Source organism: Lissotriton helveticus, chromosome 2_1, assembly GCF_964261635.1.
Source record: "Lissotriton helveticus chromosome 2_1, aLisHel1.1, whole genome shotgun sequence".
Taxonomy (NCBI): domain Eukaryota; kingdom Metazoa; phylum Chordata; class Amphibia; order Caudata; family Salamandridae; genus Lissotriton; species Lissotriton helveticus.
The window spans coordinates 1,997,330,170-1,997,352,851 of record NC_136059.1 but is presented as its reverse complement, the minus strand read 5'-3'; the positions used below and the strand labels follow the sequence as shown (position 1 = coordinate 1,997,352,851).

General features: G+C 42.7%; 1 protein-coding gene across 1 annotated transcript in view; it reads right to left on the bottom strand.

Annotated features, from left to right (window-relative positions):
- Positions 1-2,777: 2,777 nt before the first annotated feature.
- The window catches only part of LOC144819000 (uncharacterized), a 752,739-nt gene continuing 732,834 nt past the window's right edge, over positions 2,778-22,682 (bottom strand). Inside the window, exon 20 of the mRNA XM_078676962.1 lies at positions 2,778-3,046. Coding sequence (XP_078533088.1) covers positions 2,972-3,046 — 75 coding nt within the window. The 3' untranslated portion in view covers positions 2,778-2,971. The remainder of the gene's footprint in view (positions 3,047-22,682) is intronic.

Here is a 22,682-nt window from a genome sequence, read left to right as displayed (position 1 = left end):
TAGTTAACTCTTCTCCTCTGGCAATGGATGAGGCTCCTAGGGTGGAGCTTGCCATTCTGGAGATAGAATGGATAAGGCACTTTTCTAATACCTATTCCCTACCAGATGTAACACTAGTACCTGAGCCTGGTTGCAGTGATTTAATAAAATTGCAACCAATCCTTCTTCGGTACAAAATCTGGACCTCCTGAATATACAGCGGTTAACCGAGAAATCATTGAGGATTGTCTTAAATTAAGTTCCATCCAAGAATTTCGTTGTTAGCATATGTTCAACGTTTCTTATGTGACATAGGCCATCCTGAGTACTTCGAAAGACCAGAACATTAAACAACATTAGTAGAAAGACATTGAAAGAGGAAGGGTTGACACATCTGGGAAACCTCTGATTGATATTCGAAGTCCCCAAACAAAGTGTATTAAAATACCAACTGATTCGAACTACTTTTAATATGCAACCCTACCACAAAGAAGTACTGAATGGTAGACACAGATTTGTCTTGATCCGCCTTAGATTAGATATATTTCATAGACTAGTCACTATTCCATATATGAATGACTGGTCAACAAATCTAATCAGGAGCCCCTGCGACAACACGATGCCCCAGGATACAATGCATGTGGTCCTTTTTTGCAAGTTCTATAGTTGTTTACAGAAAAATATATTTTACTGATGAAACCATACTGTTTTACACAATGTCGGCTGGCATATTTATATTTGCAATCTTACCTACTCTAGAGATTTGCTGCAGACCGTCATCTTTTTTATAGGCAGTATTTTACACTAGAAAAAACATTTTATTGACTTCACCAGATTAGGATATACTCGTACCAAGTCTCTGACTAATGAAATATAATGCTCTGTATGGATCTGTGTTTAATACCACTGGGTTTGTGTAACATTTTCTACACAAACATTTTAACCACAACCAGTTGAGCGTGCGAGCAGACTATATTAAGGTATTTTAATTTTTTATTAACTTGGCATATGTGTGAACGCTATTAGATGGATGGTTGCCTTGTTTCGTTTAGGTTATATGTCCTTTCCCTCTTTGTATTGGTTGCGGCCAAGAATAAGTCGAATTATACGAGTATGGAATGACGGAGAATTGTAAAGAACTGGAAACGCAATGAAACCTGTACTGTAATTAACGTCACTATGCAGGCACTGTAAAAAGTCTTCTTATGTATGTCTGATACTAAAGGTGTTCCTGTAAAGCGGGCAGTCTGTTATAATTTATCAGGATATTTATATATGTATAAATCCCCGTTGATAATTGACTATTTATTGACATAAGATCCATGAGTCTGTTTATTACTGCATAATGCTGTGTGTTTTAAATGTCGCTTTTATGGATGCTTTTTATACTCCCGAATAAAGTACTTAATGAATAAATGTAGATATATATCTCATTATATATATTTCAATAATACACTAATAAGTTCTCTTGATTACCTACCTGCATTTTTTCTGCAGAAATGTTTCCGGTCGATATTTTTCTAATGTAATTTTTCAGAAGACGACAGTGAACACTGGATATTGCAATTAAAGGAAGATAAAAAAAGAATGCACCAGAGGTTCAGCACCCGTATCAAACAATACTACAGTAATCAAGCAAAATATCACTTTTGATATAAAGGTTCTTAACTTAAAAAAGAAAACTCAACTCTTTTTAAAAATGTTTATTGCATTGTGAAATCAAGCTGTACAAAAGTAATCAAGTGTAAAAATTAGACAATAATAAAATGGAAGAGGAATATACAATTAGTCTGTTGTAACTATTAAATACAATAGTTGTCAGTTTAATCCTAGCAAACCCCCACTCAAAGAGTTACAGGGTGACCTTTGGCAAACAACAATCATGCATTTAAGCCATATTGTCATTTGGTCACTCGGTGTGCAACAATAAATTGGTATTTTAGTCTGGTTAAAATGAAACAAAAATGTTAAAAACGTTGAATAACAAAGCCCAATTAAATAATTGTTGCTGTTATTTTACTATGTAAACAAGACAACATCCAAAGTTTTCTATGTTTAGTTGTACCGTGGCCAGGTGGAAGGCATACAGTGGTATTATGAGGTAGAAAGAATGTAAGCATCCGATAAATATTGCTACATTATTGTGGTTAGGACTTGTTAATATTGGAAAACAAATTAGTTGCCCGCTACAACTACGCCTTCACTCTTTTAGAGTTTGTATTAATGCAACATGAGATCAAGCTCCAAAGTTTCACCACAGTAAGGCTCAAACCCGAAGTATATTTGCACCACAGGGACTCTGTTTTGTAACATAATTTAGTTTGTGATCGTACCTTGACAGCTATGTTACCAATTTTGCGTTACTAAGGAAAACAAGTAATCATCTTTAACATCTTTTTTCATATCTTGCAGTAGTGTCCTCATTCCAAGAAAAATTACTTTATGAGGCCAAAACCTCCTGCTTGGAAACATACAAACTGAAAAATCTTAAAACTGAATGTAGCACATATATATCCCTGAAGAGTCTTTGCCCACCACCATTTAGCACAATCTAAAATATGTTTTGAAAATAGAGGCATGTGAGCAGAAAGAATGGTAAATGTAAACAAACAAAAAAATCCACATTTTGTACCATCCAAGTCTGCCCGGAAGTAAAAGCCAGACAATTATTAACGTTTCACCAATGGGTCATTTACAGTGATGGTTGTAAAATTATTATGTTGGCCTGCCCACATAGATATATGTGTATATATGAATACATATATAAATACATGTTATTACGATCAACGTGCATCTCAAAACAAAAAGATGTGATGAAGCCATCCCAAACCAATCTCATACATCATTCGCTACACCCTGAATGTGTCCCAAGAACACTGGACGTGAAAGAGCTGTCATTTAGCTCTTGTTCCTAATTTCGATACTTCATGTTGGACAAATAGTTCTTTCAAGTGGGAGCAGACTGTAGCAGTTAAGAGGGTAATTGTATTTCTTATTCTATTAATGATTTCAAATCGGGAACATTCTTTATCTTAAAGTCCAATAGCATTTGTCCATATGCCTTGCCCTGCGAAGAAAAGCAAACATTATAAAATCAGTAAACGTTATACTCTTGTTATATGACAACAAACGCATTATGGTAAATCAACTTTGCACCAGATATAGTCATTATGTTGACAACCCTAAACAATATTTGTATTTGGAAAATCTACTTGAAAAGGAAATAGATGTGGAGGGAAATGTAGCTGATAGAGTAGAAACCAAATAAGCCACATTCAAAATTGCTGTCAGTCAGACCTCATTGCAGAATGCCTTAATGCATTCAGGGATACCAAAAAATTAAACTGCCTCCTTTTAATGAAAAATGAGAAACAAACGGTGTCTGGTGCAACAATCCAATGTCTTTTCTTCAAGGGAAATGCATGCTTCTACTGAAAGTGGACACAACCCAATATTCCTAAACTAAATAAATTCTATAAATATGTAAATACATTGGTTAAATTCAGGGCAGATCGGCCCATCAATGGAAGACATGTGAAATACACTTATTCTGTATAGTTAAGGAAAACGTAATCCTTGATTTTTCAGAGAGATACAGTATCAAATGTTTTGCACTGAAAAAAATGCAAAAGTATTTTGCATATCTTGACGGACATTTTCAGGACAGGTGGTCTCTTATCCCTGGAAATGACATTTTTGAATGTGGAACTTGCCTTTTTGGGTCTCACCTTGGCAGCGCATGAGCTGTTCCTTCGAAACATGCTGTATCGAAAATATGGGCTTCGAACAACGGGAATCTATTTAATTGGTTCCGCTTTCTGTCCTTCATAAATTCAGCCTTTTGTTTGATTAAATAGCTTACAAGTCTGTCCTTTTCGACTTTTGTAACCTCTAATATGGACTGCCCCTGTTGAGTGTGCTCTTACTCTTACAGATATTTATGATACTCTATGAGGACACTTTCTTTATTTGTCGCTTGCCATCTGCTCGAATAACAATGCGCTTTGCGCTTATCTTGTTAATTTTTTGTGGCTTGCCAGCTGCTCATTTTTGTTCCATGAGAATGCACTTTGTGCGTATCTTGTCTTGTTTAATATTTACTTTTTAGAAAAACTATCATGATCACATCTGTTGTAGCATTTTTACTTTCGAACCAGATGGTATGTTTAGTTCGTTTTCCGTACCCAATTTGTGGTTTAGGACAATTATTTATTTAATTTGGCTTTGTACACATAAATGCAACACCTCACAACCCCCTCCCAATTCGCAGCTTGAACCCTTCTTCCCCACCCTTGTGCTGCTTGCTTTGTGCTACCCCTTACGAATCTCTGTGCCTTTAAGACACACCCTTTAATTTCCTTTGGCTGTAGTCGGAAACGGTCATCTTGTTGTAATTTGGCAGCGATTGGGTTAGCATTAGGAAAAGCCATCCTGTATTTAGAGGTTATCTTGTCCATTTTGTGGAATCCATTTTGTATTTCTGGCAGCCATTTTGTTTGCCATGTGCTACCAAGTGTCCTACCTTGCTGTTGTCTGCTCTTGAAATCTGCCTAGAGACAGGTTATATTTAGCCTCTTCCACTTTGCACATGCTCAGTTGAGCTTGCAGCTAGCTGTCCATGCAGCTGCTGTTAGTCTGTAAATGTCAGGATGTGCTCACCAGAATTAGCAACTGTTAGCCCCTCCCACTTGTTGACTGTGCATTTTCTGTATGACCTTATATGTGTGTGGGCTTTCGGGCGGGTTATCCAATAAACTCACGGATACCGGGTTGCGAGGCAAAGAGGGTTTTATTATTTTATACAGCCTCCGCTTTTGCACTGGTACTCGATAGAAAGGCAAAGGATTGTCAATGTCCTCTTTAACTTGTTTGGCTGTTCCGAATCTCCGACTTTCCCAATGCCTTCTGGGCGTTGTAGGCTTTGCCTCCGCCGTCGTGTCTTTTGCTCCAGATTCGGTACCACAAAGAAACAGAAACAAAGAAAACCACTATTAGCTCGCGGTTTTGGGGTGGTTGTCAGGGAAGGGAAGTGAGGGATCACACGTGCTCGTAGCTCTCAAAGTGCCGGTGAGGTGAAGGGTAGGTAACGTGCACTGAGGGTCGGTTGCTTTGTCTTACGGGGGTTTACCCCACTTACGTCCCGCCCACCCTGTGAACCTTGACCGTACCTGCTCGAGCCACACTTCATGTGAAGTGTGGCTGGGCGATGCGCCTCCTCGTTGGCCTCCCGGCTTGTCGTGGTCGTCACTAGTCTTTCTCTCCTCGGTCTCCCAGGTCCGTTGTCCGCTGTCTCTGTGGTCACTGGGCTCCGTCCTCCGATGTTCCTCTAACGCCTCCTCCCTCCGCTGGTCCGCTCTCCAATCCGCTCCCGGTCTCCTCGTCTGCTCACCCGCTTCCTCCAGCTGATGTTCCTTGCTTCCGTCCTCTCCCGTCCTCCACTGCTCACACGCCACCTCCAGCTGATGTTCCTTGCTTCCGACCTCTCCCGTCCTCCACTGCTCACACGCCTCCTCCTCGTCTTCGGTTCTCCTCCACTCCGCTCCTCGCTCACGCCACCAATCTCCGCTACCTCCGGGTGAAAAACACACCTGGGATCTGTTTGGGCGCACCTTTACCTCCTGTTTGGGGGTGGCGTCCGGCTCCAGCTCCGCCCAGTTAAAGAAACACGGCTCCTCTGCATCTCGGGGCGTGTTGGGCCAGTCCGTTACGGGCTTCCAGGCGTCTGCGTGCTGGGTGACAAAAGAGGACACAGGTAAAGGTAAGCCGGGAGGGCCCGGGTCCGGGTCCTCCCCGTCACAATGTGCCTAAAACCTACTTCTTGTACTTGTACCGCCTTCTTTTGAGCCCCTGTATGGGTATAAAAGGACCAAGCTCCTTCCATTCAGTGTGCTACTTCATACATTGCCGAAGGGTGTTGTGTGAATGTAGTTCCACCTCATGAGGTTAATAAACTTTGTATTTTCTATTCTAGGTTCTGTGCCAACTTCTATCCTATTGGTCTGAGGTCTTGTGCAGAGAAGGGCGAGCCCCTTGCACTGGTAGGCCTTGCTGAGGCTCACCACCACAAATTGGCGCCCAACCAGTGGGGCTCATCGGTGATGCGGATGCCCGAAGGAGTGGTCGAAACGGAGGATTAGAATTTCGCTTTGGACGATCACTGCCCGAGGAGAACCACAGCGTTTTTCCTCTCTTTCTGATCTGACCCTCCAGGTGGTGCCGGTCCTCGACTGAGATCTCTTTTGTTGATTCGCCATGCAGTGACCATTTGGTCGATTTGAGAACTTGGCAGTTGGAATCTGGACACCAAGTTACTGGTAAGAGTTGTTATGCGGCACTTGCTGTTGGTTTTTGATGCCTGGTATTGGTAAGGTAGTTTAGTAACGCTTACTATGGCTTTGGAATTTTGGAATTTCTGTTGGCCAACTTTGGATTTGTATGGGATTGATATATGTATTGCAATTTATAAAGGCAGGTAATGAGTAGAATGTTCTCTGTTTTTAATTGAATGGAACAGCACAACGTACTACAGTACCTTAAGTGCTACTTTGGTTATATTACTGCATATTCTGCACTATTTTTGGCATGCCTGTTTCTAGCACACTTCGTAGGATGTGTCCATTACCAAAGCCAAGGTGGAGTTTGCAGACTGAAGCAGTGGAGTGCAGAGCGCCGAGTGAATCATCTGAAGCAGGGAAGCGTGAGTGAGAGGAGGGCGAGAGGAGGGGTCTTTATCGTCTTCGGTCCTCTCCACTTCTCCCGGCTAGGTATCTGCTGTAACCTGCCTGCACCCTGCCCCCTCCCCTGCCCCCCCCCGTGCAGTGAGCGCGCGGGGGAGTGTGAGCGCGGGAGGCCGCCAGAACCAGAGCCAGAGCTCGCGGTCTCCTTAGCAGCTGCAGCGGGCAAAAAGCGGGAGCGGCCCGGTAGCGGCGGGAACCGCTGCGAAGCTCTTTTTCGAGGCTCTTTTCCAGGCGGCTGGGACAGTGGGAGCGGGAGCTCTCGGAAAACTTTGAAAATACTCCAGTGTCACTCCAGTGGGGGGTTATAACCGCAGTTTGTTTGGAGTAGAGCAACTACAGGAGACTGTGCAGAGCCAGCACCAGAGGAGCAGACTGCAGCATCAGGAACGGAGTTAATCGGCGTGAAAGCCGGAAATTTTGTCATTTTTGTCATTAATCTCCCGCAGTCATACCTACAAGCTCTGAAGCCACAAAAGTCGCAAAGGAAAAGGAAAAGGAAAGACAAAGGTGGCGGCTGCACTTGGGTCGAGCAGCAGGGGGCTTGCCTGCGTTCCCCTCTACTGGTGGCGGCCACTTTCCCCGATTACACTGCGGCAGAAAATAGCTGGGTGTTGGGTGCAGGTTCTGTCTCCCCAACTGTCAGGCTGCCTGGTTGTGCGCGAGTCCCGCTTACCTACTCTCGCTCTTGCCCCCCCCCACCCCGGAAGTGATATCCACAGCAAGTCTCGCAGTGGTGGCGAGGTGGAGCCCCTTTGACTTCTTGCTGGACATTTGGATAAACAGACCTCTGCTTCTTTGCGGATTTTCCTTGCTGCTTTTGAACCCACCCCTCGTGAGAAGAGTCGAGGGTTCAACGCACAGTGAGGCTATCGGCGGGACTGCGAGGACCAGCCTGCAGTGCGGCTGGTCATCTGCCGCAGCTGGTCCTCTTCCCGCCCCCGCCTCCTGCCTGATAAAAGCCATTGCGGTCCACGCGCACGCGGGAAGCGCGCGGGACATAGCCCGGGGCGAAGCCCGGGCAAAGGGCGGGCCCTCTGAGGCCCTCAGAGGCTGAAAAGGCTGGTGCTGTGCGGACCCCTGCACAATTTTTAGTATATTGTATTGTATCTTCTTGTGGCAGCATTATTGTGGTTAAATCGGCTAAGATTCATCTAGTTATGACTGCCAAGAAATTGAGGTCTGGGAGACTTTTGGTAGGCAGGTCCTGCTCAAAAACTAAGTCTAACCCATTACGAAATAAGGATGGCCAGGCTTCTCTAGTAAAGGGAAAATCTCAACTATTTAGCTTATGGGAAAGGGGCAAAGATAAAATCCCTACTGGGATACCCTCGCCAAAGGATAGTCTACAGGTCGGAGATGATGTGGTCCAATTTGTAGAAAATAGGGATATTATTCCTTCTTTCCCTACTCTTGTACCCACGAGGGTGGAGTGTATTGGCCCCCCGCAAGAGGAGTTGGGGAGTCCTCTAGTTTTATCAAAAATTCCTACTCCATCTCGGCAAATTGTCGCCTCCACAAATAAACTTGGGCTTTCCCCCTCTCATAGATTATCTGCCCCTAGTTTAAAAACTATAGATGTCATAGTGCATAATAAAATGTTTAATTCTGGTGAATCCCTAACTCCCCTAGAGAATGCTTCTGGTACTTCACTGCAAGGGGTGGTACAAAATATCGATCCCCTTTGTCTTGATATAGATATGGATTTATGTAAAAGGTATATAGAGGATGAAACTGATGTGACATTAGATTCTAGAAAAACCCCGGTAGCACCTGCCCCATCGGGGCTCCTATTATATAGTAGTACTCCCTCTAATAATTCTCTCCTCTCTATACCCCAGCTAAATATTTCTTCTAGTCCACAACTTAATATAACTAACACTGATCAAATTGGACCTGTTAGACATGATAATCCAGTTTCAGAAACATTGATTTGCCTTGAACAGTTGCTCTCTTCTATTCTGTCATTGCTGGAAAGATTTGTTGGCGGTTCCGATTGTGTCTTGGAAACTGTGACCCAAATATTAAAGGTTCTATTAGATAGAAAGGGGGGGAAGGATGCTAGCCCATTCTCTGTGACTGCTCAACCTGTATCTGATATTCCAAAGGTTCTATCGGAAGAAATTGTAACTATTGCTTCAGTCCAAACTGATTTAATGGTGAATCCTCCATCTTCAGATGTAAAGAAGGTACTATCAGTTCGGAAGACTTCTCCAATAAATCAAGCGGAAGCTTTTAGGAATAACTGTGTGGTGGAGGGTGTTTTGGAAATTGAATCTACTGTGTCCCGGGAAAAGGAATATGTCAAGATTTATTTCCCATCTTTAATCCTCCTGTTAAAGTTGGAAAAGAGGAGGCTTCGGTGTTATTCAAAGAAAGATAACGCTTCTAAAAAAGAATTGTGGAAAAAGGAGGAAACAGTTGCGTAGATTTGCAAAAAAGAGGCGGAGGAAAATTAACTTCGAAAACCACCTCAATAATACAATTAATAATTCCCCTGAAGAAATTCGGGGGGATAAGTCGTTGCATGAGACACCAGGTGTTTCAGTTACGGGGGTTGTTCCCTCTTCCCCCCATAACCCCCCTCAAAATCCTTTTCCCTATATTTCTATCCAGCCTATATCAGGCTTCTCCTGTCCGACTCCAGGGGGATCTGTTAATATAGTTCCTCCTGTGGAGTTGATAAAACCTGTCGATCAAGTGTCTTCTAGCCTTAACCTCTTAGCGAGGCCATTCCCTGCCTTTGCAGGAGGGGAAATAGATGCAACAAGGCCAACCAAGATAATTGAGGAGGAAAATATTGATACTTTTATTTTAGATTTTTTTCCGCTATTTGATTCTGATTTTATCTTGAATAGATCTACACTTCTTCAATGTCTCCACGAAACGGATGGCTTGAAATTGCTACAGACAAACGATATAGATTTAGTAAAAATCGTGAAAACTGTAGATGGGACCCTAACCAGAGTAAGATTCTATTCAAAGTTTGTTGTTAATCTTATTCTTCAAAAAATTGAAAGTTTCCAGCGCAGAGGGATTGATGTTATGCCTTTCTTGGTAAAACCCCAATCTAATAGATTAATGGGCAAGCCTTGGTTCTCTCAGGCTGTAGTTGGAAATGGGGTCATTCCCTCTGATTTTGAAGATTTAAAAATTAGTATCGCAAAAAATGGGCGGCATGTGGAGTATCCAAATCCCCCTCGCTCTTACTTCCAAAGCGCTCCCGCAGAGGAGTGTCATCAATGGAACTGGTTGCCTGGAATCCTAGCGAGTAAATCTTCCCACAAACTCCAACTGCAACCGCAACTTTAACAATGATTTCAGGATTTTATCCTGGAACGCTGCAGGAATACGAAATAGCCCTGAAAAACTACTATTCTTACTTTCATTAGAGTTTAGTGTTATATGCCTCCAAGAAACCTGGTGTATAGAGAATTTTCCCATAGGAAAGGACTATTTTGTTTTGGAAGGCAAAGCGAGCTCCTCAAGGAGAGGCCACGCTAAAGGGGTAATAGCATGCCTCTTGTCCACCAAGATACAATGGAATTTTTCCCATTTTTTAGACCCTAGTAATATGTTCCAAGTAGTTACGTTATTCAGTTCTGCTATTTCTGAAAACAAACCTATTATTCTAATAAATGTCTATATTCCACCGGATGTCTGTTATAATGAAATCTTATTTAGGGTTTTTTCTCATATCAAAACACTCTTTGTAAACGATGTCTCTCCCCATATAATTTTATTAGGGGATTTTAATTGTAAAGTCTCCAACTCCAGTTTGGAGATTTTTCGTAACGAAGATAAAGAGGACTCCCTACAGATACCCTAAACTCTTTTTCCCGGGCACATCAAAACAACAAAGAGAGGGAAAATATTACTTGAAGAGCTCTCTGAAATTGATGGAATCATAGTGAATGGTAGGCTTCCCTCTGATACTCCTGCAAATTTTACGCACAAGTCCATCACTGGTGAATCTATTTTAGATTACGTGGCGGTAGATATGCCAACTTTCCACCTTCTCAAGGACCTCACGGTTACTCATACCCCTTTCAGCGACCACAAAATAATAACTCTCTCACTAGATTTAAATCCTCCTCTTACGGATCACTGGTCCTTGGATGGTAATCTGGTTAATTTTGGAGTTCAAAGTGGAAGGTGTTTTTGGAATTTTAAAGCAATTAGGGGTATCGCGAGCCTTCTAGATATTGCAGTGAATGACTTGATCAATTGGAAGGGTTCCGAATTAATTTGCTTCGCTAACTTCTTGAATAAGGTGTTATTGGTCGCAAAAAAACCATCCAAGAAAGACCAAACTAAAAAACTTCCTATTTCTCTGAAGTTGCTTAACTTAGAAATAAATAAACTTATAAGAGAACAATATCTGAGGCATTGCCCTTTAAGACATCATAGATTGGCGCTATTAAAAAGAAGGAGGAAAAGGCTAAAAATTAAGCTAAAAAAGGAAAGCGAGGATTTGGTATGGATTAAACTACGGGAGGCTGTCTTCAACGGCCAACTTAGACTATTCTGGTCTCTGATTGGGGAAGGTTGTGGTCTTAGATCCAGATCCTTACCTGTCCCGATTGAAGAACAAAAATGGGTAGAATACATTTCGAACTTGTATGCCGGAAATGGAATGGAAGTTGCTCACAATAGAAAAAAAGAGAACAATTCCAGCCTTGCTCCACCCTTTGAAAAAATTATTGAACTAGCCATCAAGGGTATGCGTTCATCTGGAGCAATGGGCCCGGACGATCTCCCAATTTCTGTACTAAAACAGAATAGTGTCATCTGGAGTAAGATCCTTTTCAAGGTGTTTAAATTTTGTTTTTTTCCATGCCATAATTCCTCCCTCCTGGAAGGGTAGCATACTGGTCCCCCTGTATAAGAAGGGAGACAGAAATGTACCCCAAAACTATCGACAGATTGCCCTCCTCGACGCCATCGGCAACGTTTTTGCTAGATGTCTTTTGCAATTAATTAATGATTGGGTAGCCGAGAACAATGTATTGCCTCTTGAGCAGACGGGGTTCCGAAAAAAGCATGGCACCATGGGCAATTTGACCACTCTGCAAGTGTTATCGGAGAAATACATCAAGCTCCGGGGAGGGAGAATATATGCAGGATTCATAGATTTCTCCACAGCCTTTGACAAGGTGGATCGTCCTTTGCTGTGGAGAAAGCTATCGGATCTGGGCATGCCACCTGAGCTCTTAGACTTGTTCCGGGAGCTCCACTCCGATACATGGTGCAGAGTGCTTCTGGGAGGGGAAAGAGGCCTCTCTCAAGCTATCCCGTCTGCCAATGGGCTAAAACAAGGTTGCCTGTTGGCACCAATATTGTTTTCCTTATACCTATCGGATCTTCCGCAAACTCTATCGTCAAGTGTTGGCATTGCCCCGACTTTGGGGGGCAAACCGATAGTATGTCTGTTATATGCAGATGATATACTAATTTTGGATTTAACCCCCACTGGACTGAATAATCGGTTGCAAGCTCTCCACGGATTTGCAGAAACACACCATTTAAGGATAAATGTATCCAAGAGTAAAGTCATGTGCATTGTAGGAAGAAAAAAGCAAAAATATGGGAGTTTTCTTCTGGAATATAAAGGGCCTTGGATTGGAAGTTGTCCAATCCTATACTTTTCTGGGGAAAATAATTTCTAGCACACTAAGTGATAAGGCCCATATAGCTAACAGTGTTCGGAAGGCAATGTCTCATGAGAGGGGATTAAATACCCTCTATAGATCTACCGGTCAGAGACATTTCGCCTACCTATTGGAGGTTTTTAGAGCTAAAGTCCCGTCCTCCTTACTATATGGCATAGAATTACTCGAAGTGGGGAAATGGGGTTTTCTGAACACCACAGAGGGAAAAATTCTACGGAAAGTGTGTATGGTTAATACCGCGTGTAATATAGCGGCTTTTAGGCTGGAATTCGGTATACGAAGTGCTTGGGTCCAGGGCCTTGCTGGGGTAGGACGGTGGGTTTCCAGCTTGGCGAATGGTGAACCTGGTACCTTAAGATATTTGATTCAAAAAGAACTTCTCGGACCCCTAAAAGAGCACACCTCTATTGTAAAGAATTTTAGACTAGCAGTTAAACTTTTGAAATTCGACGAATTGACACTTTTTTCTTTATCTACTTATCAGTTAAAACTGACTCTAAAATTGGCCTCATGGAATCTAAGCTTTGATCTAGATAAGGAGGCCCTCACTGCAAAAAGAGGTCCGCTACCAGTCATTAACCATTACAAAATTAGGATTTCTCAACCTTATGTTTCCTGGAATCTTCCCCATGGGGTACGTCGATTTTTATTTCTCCTGAGGCAGGACCTACTTCCTTTAAATATTTTACTGTCAAAATGCTATGGCTCATCAGTGATGTGTAATTTTTGCAACAAATTTAAACAGGATGTTAATCATGTGTTATTTGTTTGTCCGGCCTTAAAACAACACCGCCTCAAATGGTTGAGACCTATTTGTTTAGGGCTAAATATCTCTTCCGCTTCTGCTTTTTTGAATGCTATTTGTAATCCGCCAAATGAGAGGTTTTGTTGTACAATTTTTTACTTTTTTTAAAGCTTTTTGGATATATATTAGACTTGTTCTTTGTAAATTGTTGAAAATGGTTCAAATATTAATGTTTGATGATTTTATGTGGACCTCTGTTATGAGTTCCAAAACATAAATAAAATAAACTTGAAACTTGATGTGTTGCTTTTGTAGTGGTACCAATTTGAGACATGATGAAGCACAACCGGCCCCCCCGGAGGGGACGCCTAATAGGGACATGTATGTTAAGTATGGTATTTCTTCCATAATGTACTGCACGTTATGGAATAAATATACTCGCAAGGATCCTGAGTTGCATTGGCCTATGCATGGGTCATTTGATTTGCAAAAGATTCAGTATGTGGAACAACGAATGTTTAAGCGAAAGGCTAGACAAGACATGTTTGATTGTGTACGAATGTGGCTAAAGAAGTGTGTGAGCGAATGAAGCGTGAGCAAGCCTTGATTGAAAAAGGACAGCGTAAGAGCATTCATGCGAAAGCATTGGAAACGAAAAATAAAGAAATGAAAGAACTTAAAGAGAGAGAAGATAGGGAGCGTCATTTACAGGTAAATGGCCAATACGCTGTTCGTAGACCTCTTTATCCTATTCTTAATAAACCCCAAGATGATTCTCTCTTGTTAGATCATTCTCCACCTCCGTATACTCTTCCTTCTGCTCCTTATGACTCCGATGAGGACTCTCCTGCAGACCAGGAAATAGCACGGGAAACTCGTTCTATGTTGTCCGCTGTGCGTGCGTCTCAGCTTAGATCTGCTGCTCGTAAAGCCGCCCGTAATATTGCTCCTGCTTCTGAACTTTTAGATGACATGAAGGATTGGCAGGAAAGGGAGCAAGTATATTTTACAGAGGTGTTTGCCGCCGAAGTTGTTGAACGGTTTAGGAAACATTCTGACGATTTGGAGCCTGTTGATATAGCAAATGATTGTAAGCAAATGCGTGATGGTCTTTTTGTCTTTTCTCAGGTGGCTGACTCAATCAGGCATTTGGTTAAATTACGTGTTGAGACAGTCCGTTTGCGGGAAGGGAAAAAGGCAGCAGACGCAGCTGCACAAACATCTCAGACCGGCGTGGCCCATGCTTCTATCTTCGGAACAGATAAGACTATGATAGTTCATGCGAAACCTATGCGGGAAGCCGCACCTTTGTATGTTCCTCCTAAAGGAGCGGGTACAAGTGATGATAAGGCTTCTACTGATGCAAAGGGTTATTTTATTTATATTTGGGTTTACACTCCTTGGAATAGAGCGGATGTTATGGCTCTTAAAACTGCATTACCTGATCCACGAAAAAATCCAGCAGCCTTTTATGAGAAAGTTGAGGGTGCTATTAGCTCTTGTACTATGACTTTACCCGATATTGACCTGTTTTTCGGTTTGATATTACCCCTTGATATGTGGAGAACTGTGCGTAAAGTTGATGATCGTGCGAATTTTGGTGCATTATGGAAATTTTTAGAACAATTAAATGAAGAAAGAGAACCCGCACAGAAACCCTGTCAGTTAATATTAGATCTTCCAGCAGTTATTATAGTAAAGTTAAAAACGATTATTCCCCCTAAAAAGATAGATTGGACTGTATTAGCGTCTTGTAAGCAAAACACAGATGAATCAGTTTCTGACTTCTTCACGCGCTCTGAAGAGGCATTCCACGATTTTAGTGGCCAGTCATTGACTGATGACACGGGCAGGCATCTGTTCGTCGATAAATATGTCGCAGACCTGTTGCCAGGAATAGCTAATCGCCTAAAGGTCAGCGAGAGTTCATGGACTACCTCTTCTCCAGTTTCTCTTTTAACTATGGCTCAGTATTACGAACGACAGGAATTAGAAGATAAAGGCAATGAGGATAAAAAGACTAAAGAATTAAAAACTAAGGTTATGTTGGCTCAGGCTTATGGTCCGCCTTCTAGAGGCAATGATAGAGTTGGACGTGGATCTTATAGTTTGTCCTTTTCGTCTTATGCTCGTTCGAATTTGTCTTTTGACCAGTGTGCGTATTGTAAGAAATTTGGACATTGGGCTTCGGATTGTCCGGCACTACATGCTCAGCAGTATCCACATGGTCGGGGACAAATGAAAAATCGTTCAGCATAATCAGGGACTAGAGGAAGCACGGATGATCGTGCTAGGTTTGATGCTAATACAAGTGGACAGGATGGGTTTAACACTTTTGATAGACGAAATCAATATCAAATATCTGATTATGTGCCGTCTGATTTGAAAGATTCTGTTTATGCATACGATTGCCTAGGATGGGGTAAGGAATCAGTTGACGTTCCAGTAGATCAGAAGGATCCCTATGTTACAGCACAAGTTTTGGGTTCTACTGATCAGTTTCTGGTTGATACAGGAGCTACTCGTAGCGCCTTATCTAAACACTTGGTTCCAAGGGCTCCCCTGTCTGCCTTAACTATTACATCGATAGGTTCCAATGGAACACCTTCACCGTAGCCCTTTATCACAACCGCTTGCATTTCATATTGATACATTTACTGCTCCATGTCCATTTTTCCTTTCTCCGAATACACCAGATAATATTGTGGGACTTGATATGCTCAAGCATTTCAGGGCTATGATACGATGTTCTCCAGAAGGAGTACGGGTTATTTTGAACAACAACTATCCTGTAATGGAGAGATCCTGCATTGTAAAAGAGGACATTGCATTCGCTTCACTCCCTAGTACTTTGTGGGCTACTTCAGACACCGATGTAGGGCAAAAGGTTATTCCGCCAGTGCATATTAGTGTCAAGGAGGGTGCTTCATTAGCACGATTTCCTCAATATAACATTTCTCGAGAAGGTGAAGAAGCACTTATACGGATTGTTCATGATTTGATTAAAGTGAGCGTTGTGGAGGAAGTTCCTTACAATGTTTGCAACAGTCCTATTCTTCCTATCTTGAAAAAAGATACTGACACTAGGATTTTCAGATTCATCATTGATTTGCTAGAAGTCAACAAGATTGTAGTACCGCAGTACCCTGTGGTTTCGGACATAACGACATTGCTTACCCTAATTTCTCCAACAGCAATTACATTTTCTGTGATTGACTTGAAGAATGCTTTCTTCGCGATTCCTATTCATCCTGATAGCCGATATTTGTTTGGTTTCATTTGAATAATAAATCGTACAGATTTTGTAGAATTCCTCAAGGGTACACAGAGTCCGAGCATTTATAGTCAAGCGTTGAAACGACAACTTGATTCCTTTACTTTGTCTGAAGGAGTGGCTCTCATACAATATGTCGATGACATCTTGTTGGCAGCAGATACGCCTGAGCAGTGTGAAAAATGTACTTTGTGTCTACTTTCTTTTCTTGCTACACACAACCATAAAGTGTCACGGAAGAAATTGCAATATTGTAGACCGAAGGTAACCTATTTAGGTCATCTTCTGTCTAAGGAGAGCCGTGCACTTACACCAGATCGCATTCAAGCAATTTTAGATACCAGTACCTTCTACTCAGAAAGATGTCCATGCATTCATTGGTTTGACTTCGTTCTGCAGGCAATGGATATTAGGATTTTCACACATTGTTAAACCCCTGCTAGCGCTTTTGACTAAAGACACTCCAATGTCCCTTCCATGGGCAGATGAATGCCAGGATGCTTTTCGTCAGTTACGACAAGCTCTTTGTTAGGCACCAGTGTTAGGCACTCCAGATTACACAAAGGATTTTACACTCTATGACATATTTTACACTCTCATGTACATAGAATCTATGTACATGAGAAAGATGGGTGTGCATTGTCAGTTTTAGTACAGGCACACGATGATAAGCAGCGTCCCTGTGCATATTTTTCAGCAGTTCTTGATCCTGTTGCTCGAGCATTGCCTGGGTGCTTCCGTTCAGTTGCAGCAACAGCTGTGTCCATACATCAGAGTGAAGGCATAGTTTTGTCACATAAACTGTTGGTGATACTACCCCATGCAGTAGATGCGCTTTTGAATCAGACCAAGACGCAACACTTGACTAGTGCTCGTTTAACAGGATACGAGTTGACAATGTTGGCCCCTCACATTACTTTAAAGAGATGTGCGACACTGAACCCAGGTACTTTGTTGCCATATCCAGCGACTCAGTCACAAGAATCTCACAGTTGTATCTTCCTTACTGAGGAACAGACAAAGGGTCGCGTCGACCTGCAAGATAAGCCTCTTTCAGATGTAGATGGGGAACTGTGGGTTGATGGGTCCTGTTTGAAGTTACTAGCTGGCACGATCTCAGCTGCATATGCAATTACGACACTTAAGACTGTAGTGGAGACAGCTCGCATACCACAGAAGTCGGCTCAAGCAGCTGAGCGAATAGCTTTAATACGAGTGTGTGAACTTAGCACTGACTTGCGTGTGAACATCTATACAGACAGCCGCTATGCTTTTGGAGTGGCCCATGATTTTGGCCTACTCTGGAAGGAAAGAGGCTTTCTTACATCCCACGGGATGCAGATAATGCACGGAGAACTAGTGCATAATCTTTTGACTGCACTTACATATCCAAAGAAAATTGCTATTATTAAGTGTAGCGCGCACAAGAAAGTCATTGATAAGATAGGACAAGGCAACGCCTTTGCAGATCGCGTAGCTCGTGTGACTGCGATGCAACGATGCACTACATCCATGTACTTAGTGAAATCACAAGCTGAACGTTGGCATGATGCTAGAGAAGAAGTATTAGATATACAGAGATCTGCCTCTGTGAAAGAGCTGGAGCAATGGTCTAAAGAAGGAATGTTAGACAATGAGGGCTGTTGGCTTAACAAAGAAATGGATAAGTGGAAATTGGCTGCTGCTTATTTACAGCCTATGGTTCAAATGGGCACATGTTGGAGCTCTAGCAATAACAAAACTGCTCACACAAGTCTGGGACCATCCAGAGATTGCCGGTACAGCTAAAAGAATAGTACAGTCCTGTTTGATCTGTTGGCAGTATAATCCTGGTAAAGGGACATGAACTCCTACAGGAGGGTTTGCTACACCAACTGCACCTTTTGAAGTTTTGCAGATGTATTACATCCAACTTGAAAGCTGCAATAACTTAAAGTATGTCCTAGTGGTGGTATGTGCCTTCAGTAAATGGATAGAGGCATACCCTACAAAGGATAATACAGCTCTCACTACAGCGAAGGTGCTTCTAAAGGAGTTTTTCCCTAGATATGGTGTTTGCAGACTTTTGTGGAGTGACAACGGACCTCATTTTATTGGGCAAGTTGTTGAGCATGTCCTGAAAGGATTAGGGGTCAAACAGAAATTCCATGCCGTCTTCCACCCGCAATCAGCTACAAGCTGATATTAGCAAAAGTACTTGCTTCCACGTCTTTGAAATGGCCAGACGCACTACCATTGGCATTGTTGTCCATAAGATCGGTGCCACATTCACGATCTGGACTTACACAATATGAAGTAGTATTTGGGAGACCGATGAACATTTGGGGAGATCCAATGCCACGCCCTGTACATGATGTACCATGTGTTCTGATGAATGATTATTTGGCACAGTTAACCAACAGTTTGATCTCTATTCATCAACAGGTTCGAGAAGCTCTTCCAGACAGATCTACAGGTGAGGCCAAAGAACTCCGTCCTGGAGACCATGTGATGGTCAAGGTCTTCGAGCGGTCGAACAGTTTGGAGCCGAGGTGGCGAGGACCAGAGCAAGTGCTCCTTGCGACGAGGACAGCAGTTCGAGTGACGAACAGGAAGAACTGGGTCCATAGCACTCACTGTAAGCGAGTGTTGCCTGCCTTGGTGGAACGTGCTGTGCTGACTGATCATCGAGAGATCTTGGAAATGGAGAAGGGCCACGCTATCTCACCTGACGAATCTGAGGGAGTCTTCCCGGACCACACGATTTCTGGAGCAACGCGATACCAACTGAGACCAAGGAAAGAGCCTGCATTGTCGAAAAGGACTGGTTGAGCTACCGCCCTTGGTTGGTGAAACGGACTGCCGATGTGGCAAGGGGGGGGGGGCGGGATCAGCCTTGCGAAGTGACACCCATCTTCACCCTCGGTGAAGAAATCAACGGCTGCCCAGGGATAAGAGCTCCAACGAATGTTTTGTTTACGACGAAATAATTATGTCTGCTGAAAGATCAAAAGTTGTTAAGATACGCAATAAGAAAATCATTTGTGCTATAGGGTTTGTTGCTGCTATGGTGGCTATGGCAGCAATAACTTGGTTTATTGAGAAAGTGGCTCCTGCTCGACAATTGCTGATTACCACTACTTTTCTACCAGTTGAGCATCACTATTTCACGCTTCCCTATCATGAGCAGAAGCATCGACAATCCTACCTAAACAATACATTTATCCAGATGTTGCACCATACACATAATGCCACGAATACTACCGAATGTTGGGTGTGTGGGATGATACCTGCGCACCAAAAGAAAGGAGGAACACCTTTTATTCCTCTTCCGTTCTCTCATAACGGTTCTTGTCAAGCCTGGTTTGCGCTTTTGTTTGCCTCTGAAAGGGCCAACATTACAGAGATGACAGTAGGACAGATCAATTATCACCTTAATAAAGAATGTTATCCTGATGAGAATGGTTACCCTCAAGCTAGAGGAACAAAATGGGAATGGGAGGAGTACCAACCTGACAATATTTCTATGCCACATTTCTTCACAAATACAAGGACTATGAATAACAATGGACCTTTTGTGATTTCTGTGACAAGAGCTAAAGGAGGCTTATGTTATTAGTAGTGTTGGGAAAATTCCAGTGGGCAGAAGTGAATGTACTGTAATTCTGACAATTGAAGGTACCAATAACAGCAGTTTTACGTCTTCGCATAATACATACTCCGTTTGTGGTAATAAGGGATACTACCAACTACCTGTGGGGTGGTCTGGGGTCTGCTATGTGTCCTTTCTGTTGCCCCCTGTGTTTCTGGCACCTGCATCGTATCATCTCAACTAGTTATACAATGAAATTTCCAAGAACAGAAATAAGAGGACAATAAGTATGGATGAAGTTGACCAAACTGACACTGCTTTGCAACAATATGTCGACTTTAACTTGGGTTTATTCTTTTTTGAGGGTGCTGCATTGAACAGCAGAAAGATAAGGCGATTGACTCGTGTTGTGGAAGCTGTTACCAATCAGACAGAATGGCACTTGGGAACATTACAGAAGAGCTACAAGTTGCGAGGATTGTAGCACTCCAGAATCGTATGGTACTTGATGTGATTTTGGCTGATCGAGGTGGTGCATGTCGTATCATCGGCAGCAGCTGCTATGTTTTCATTATGGTTCACTCGGCTTCAGTATATGATGCAATCTCTAAACTACATAAGATTGCTGCGGAGATTCACCCAGAGACTGGTACATGGACTTTTTCGAACTGATTGTGGACACTCTTTATTACTTGGGTCTGGAAGCTACTGACTACGCTATGTATACTATTGGTGATACTATTTACATACTGTATATGTATACAATGTGGTCCCATGCTTTGCTCTATTTGCATCACTGCTTGTACACCTTCTAAAAGAAATGATGCAGAAATAAAAGCACAACAAATGCTAAATAAAGAGGTCACTGAACTGATGAGCATCGATGTACAGGATGCATATCTAGATTAACCCAGATGAACGAATGTCTTCAGCTAATGCTAAAAGGGTCATCTGTTGTAATTTGGCAGCGATTGGGTTAGCATTAGCAGAAGCCATCCTGTATTTAGAGGCTATCTTGTCCGTTTTGTGGAATCCATTTTGTATTTCTGGCAGCCATTTTGTTTGCCATGTGCTACCACGTGTATGCCATGTGCTCTGTCCTACCTTGCTGTTGTCTGCTCTTGAAATCTGCCTAGAGACAGGTTATATTTAGCCTCTTCCACTTTGCACATGCTCAGTTGAGCTTGCAGCTGTCCATGCAGCTGCTGTTAGTCTGTAAATGTCAGGATGTATTCACCAGAATTAGCAACTGTTAGCTCCTCCCACTTGTTGACTGTGCATATTCTGTATGACCTTATATGTGCCTAAAACCTACTTCTTGTACTTGTACCGCCTTCTTTTGAGCCCCTGTGTGGGTATAAAAGGACCAAGCTCCTTCCATTCAGTGTGCTACTTCATACATTGCCGAAGGGTGTTGTGTGAATGCAGTTCCACCACACGAGGTAAATAAACTTTGTATTTTCTATTCCAGTTTCTGTGCCAACTTCTATCCTATTGGTCTGAGGACTTGTGCAGAGAAGGGCGAACCCCTTGCACTGGTAGGCCTTGCTGAGGCTCACCACCACAATCTGTTGTGCTCCGATCGGAGCTGCTGCAAGAGTGGTGCTCTGCTGCATTTTGAGTGCAGGCGCACTCTCTCGTTGATCCCACTCACCAACCAGGTAGGTCCTCCTAACTTTCTATTTTCTGTATTTACAGTTCAGACTTTAATCTCCCCTCATCCCTGACCTAGTTTCATCTTACATCCTACCCACCCCCATCACATCTATCTCAACCCGCCCTCATATCTGTTTTGTTAAACCAGACACTTTGGCGGCGCATTCGATTCCTCACTGTTTTGCATCTTGAAGCGAACATTGTTCAGTAACTAGTTTTCCAAAGACGTCTATTAAAGCACAATGTGAGCATCTGTTGGCTACGTTAATGGTCTTACCAAATTTGCCATTGTGTTTACCCCCTCATACCCCCACGTGTATATTTGTGTGGTTTCCAATGTTTTAACTGGTAATGAACAGGGAAGGGGCACAAAGTAGATCTGACCTGCGTCATGCTTCTACAATACCTCGCCTGTTGGCCTATAATGCATGTGTAGCAGTCTGATAGTTCAATGTCCTGTCTTCATGCAAGTTGGTGATTCTTGCTGTCGGCCAGACATTAAGTCTTTAAATTATATTCATACTAAGCACTGAGTCAGAGTTGCTTCCTAAGTGCTGTGCGAGATCTAGTACACCCGAGCGGTCCTAGTAGTAGGTACTAAAGTACCAGCATGCCTCTACCTGACCCTTCCAGCCACATGTTACTGGGAAGAATTGCAGGGGCAGATTAAACCATGAACGAGACAGGGGGACCCCACCCTCATTCCAGGGGCCCACGACTACTGTGCTCAGGACATAGGCTGCAACAGCAATCAACTTTCACTAGCAAAAACCTCAGTTACTCTTTGGTTCAAATTAGAACTCAAATATTGCTTCCCACCGCCCATTGAAGCGTGCCACGCTGAACACCTCCCCTCTCAACCCGGCTTTAACCATTTCCATGCCGGATTTTGTTTCCAAACGGCACTGATGTACAATACTTTAATACAATCTTTATACTGCGACTTGTTCCATGTAATCCTTCTAATGCTAAGGTGAGTGCCTTTTGGTTGTAGCTCAAATACGCTGCAAAGGCAAGCTGTGCTTTTAAGACAGTATGTTTTCATTGTCAC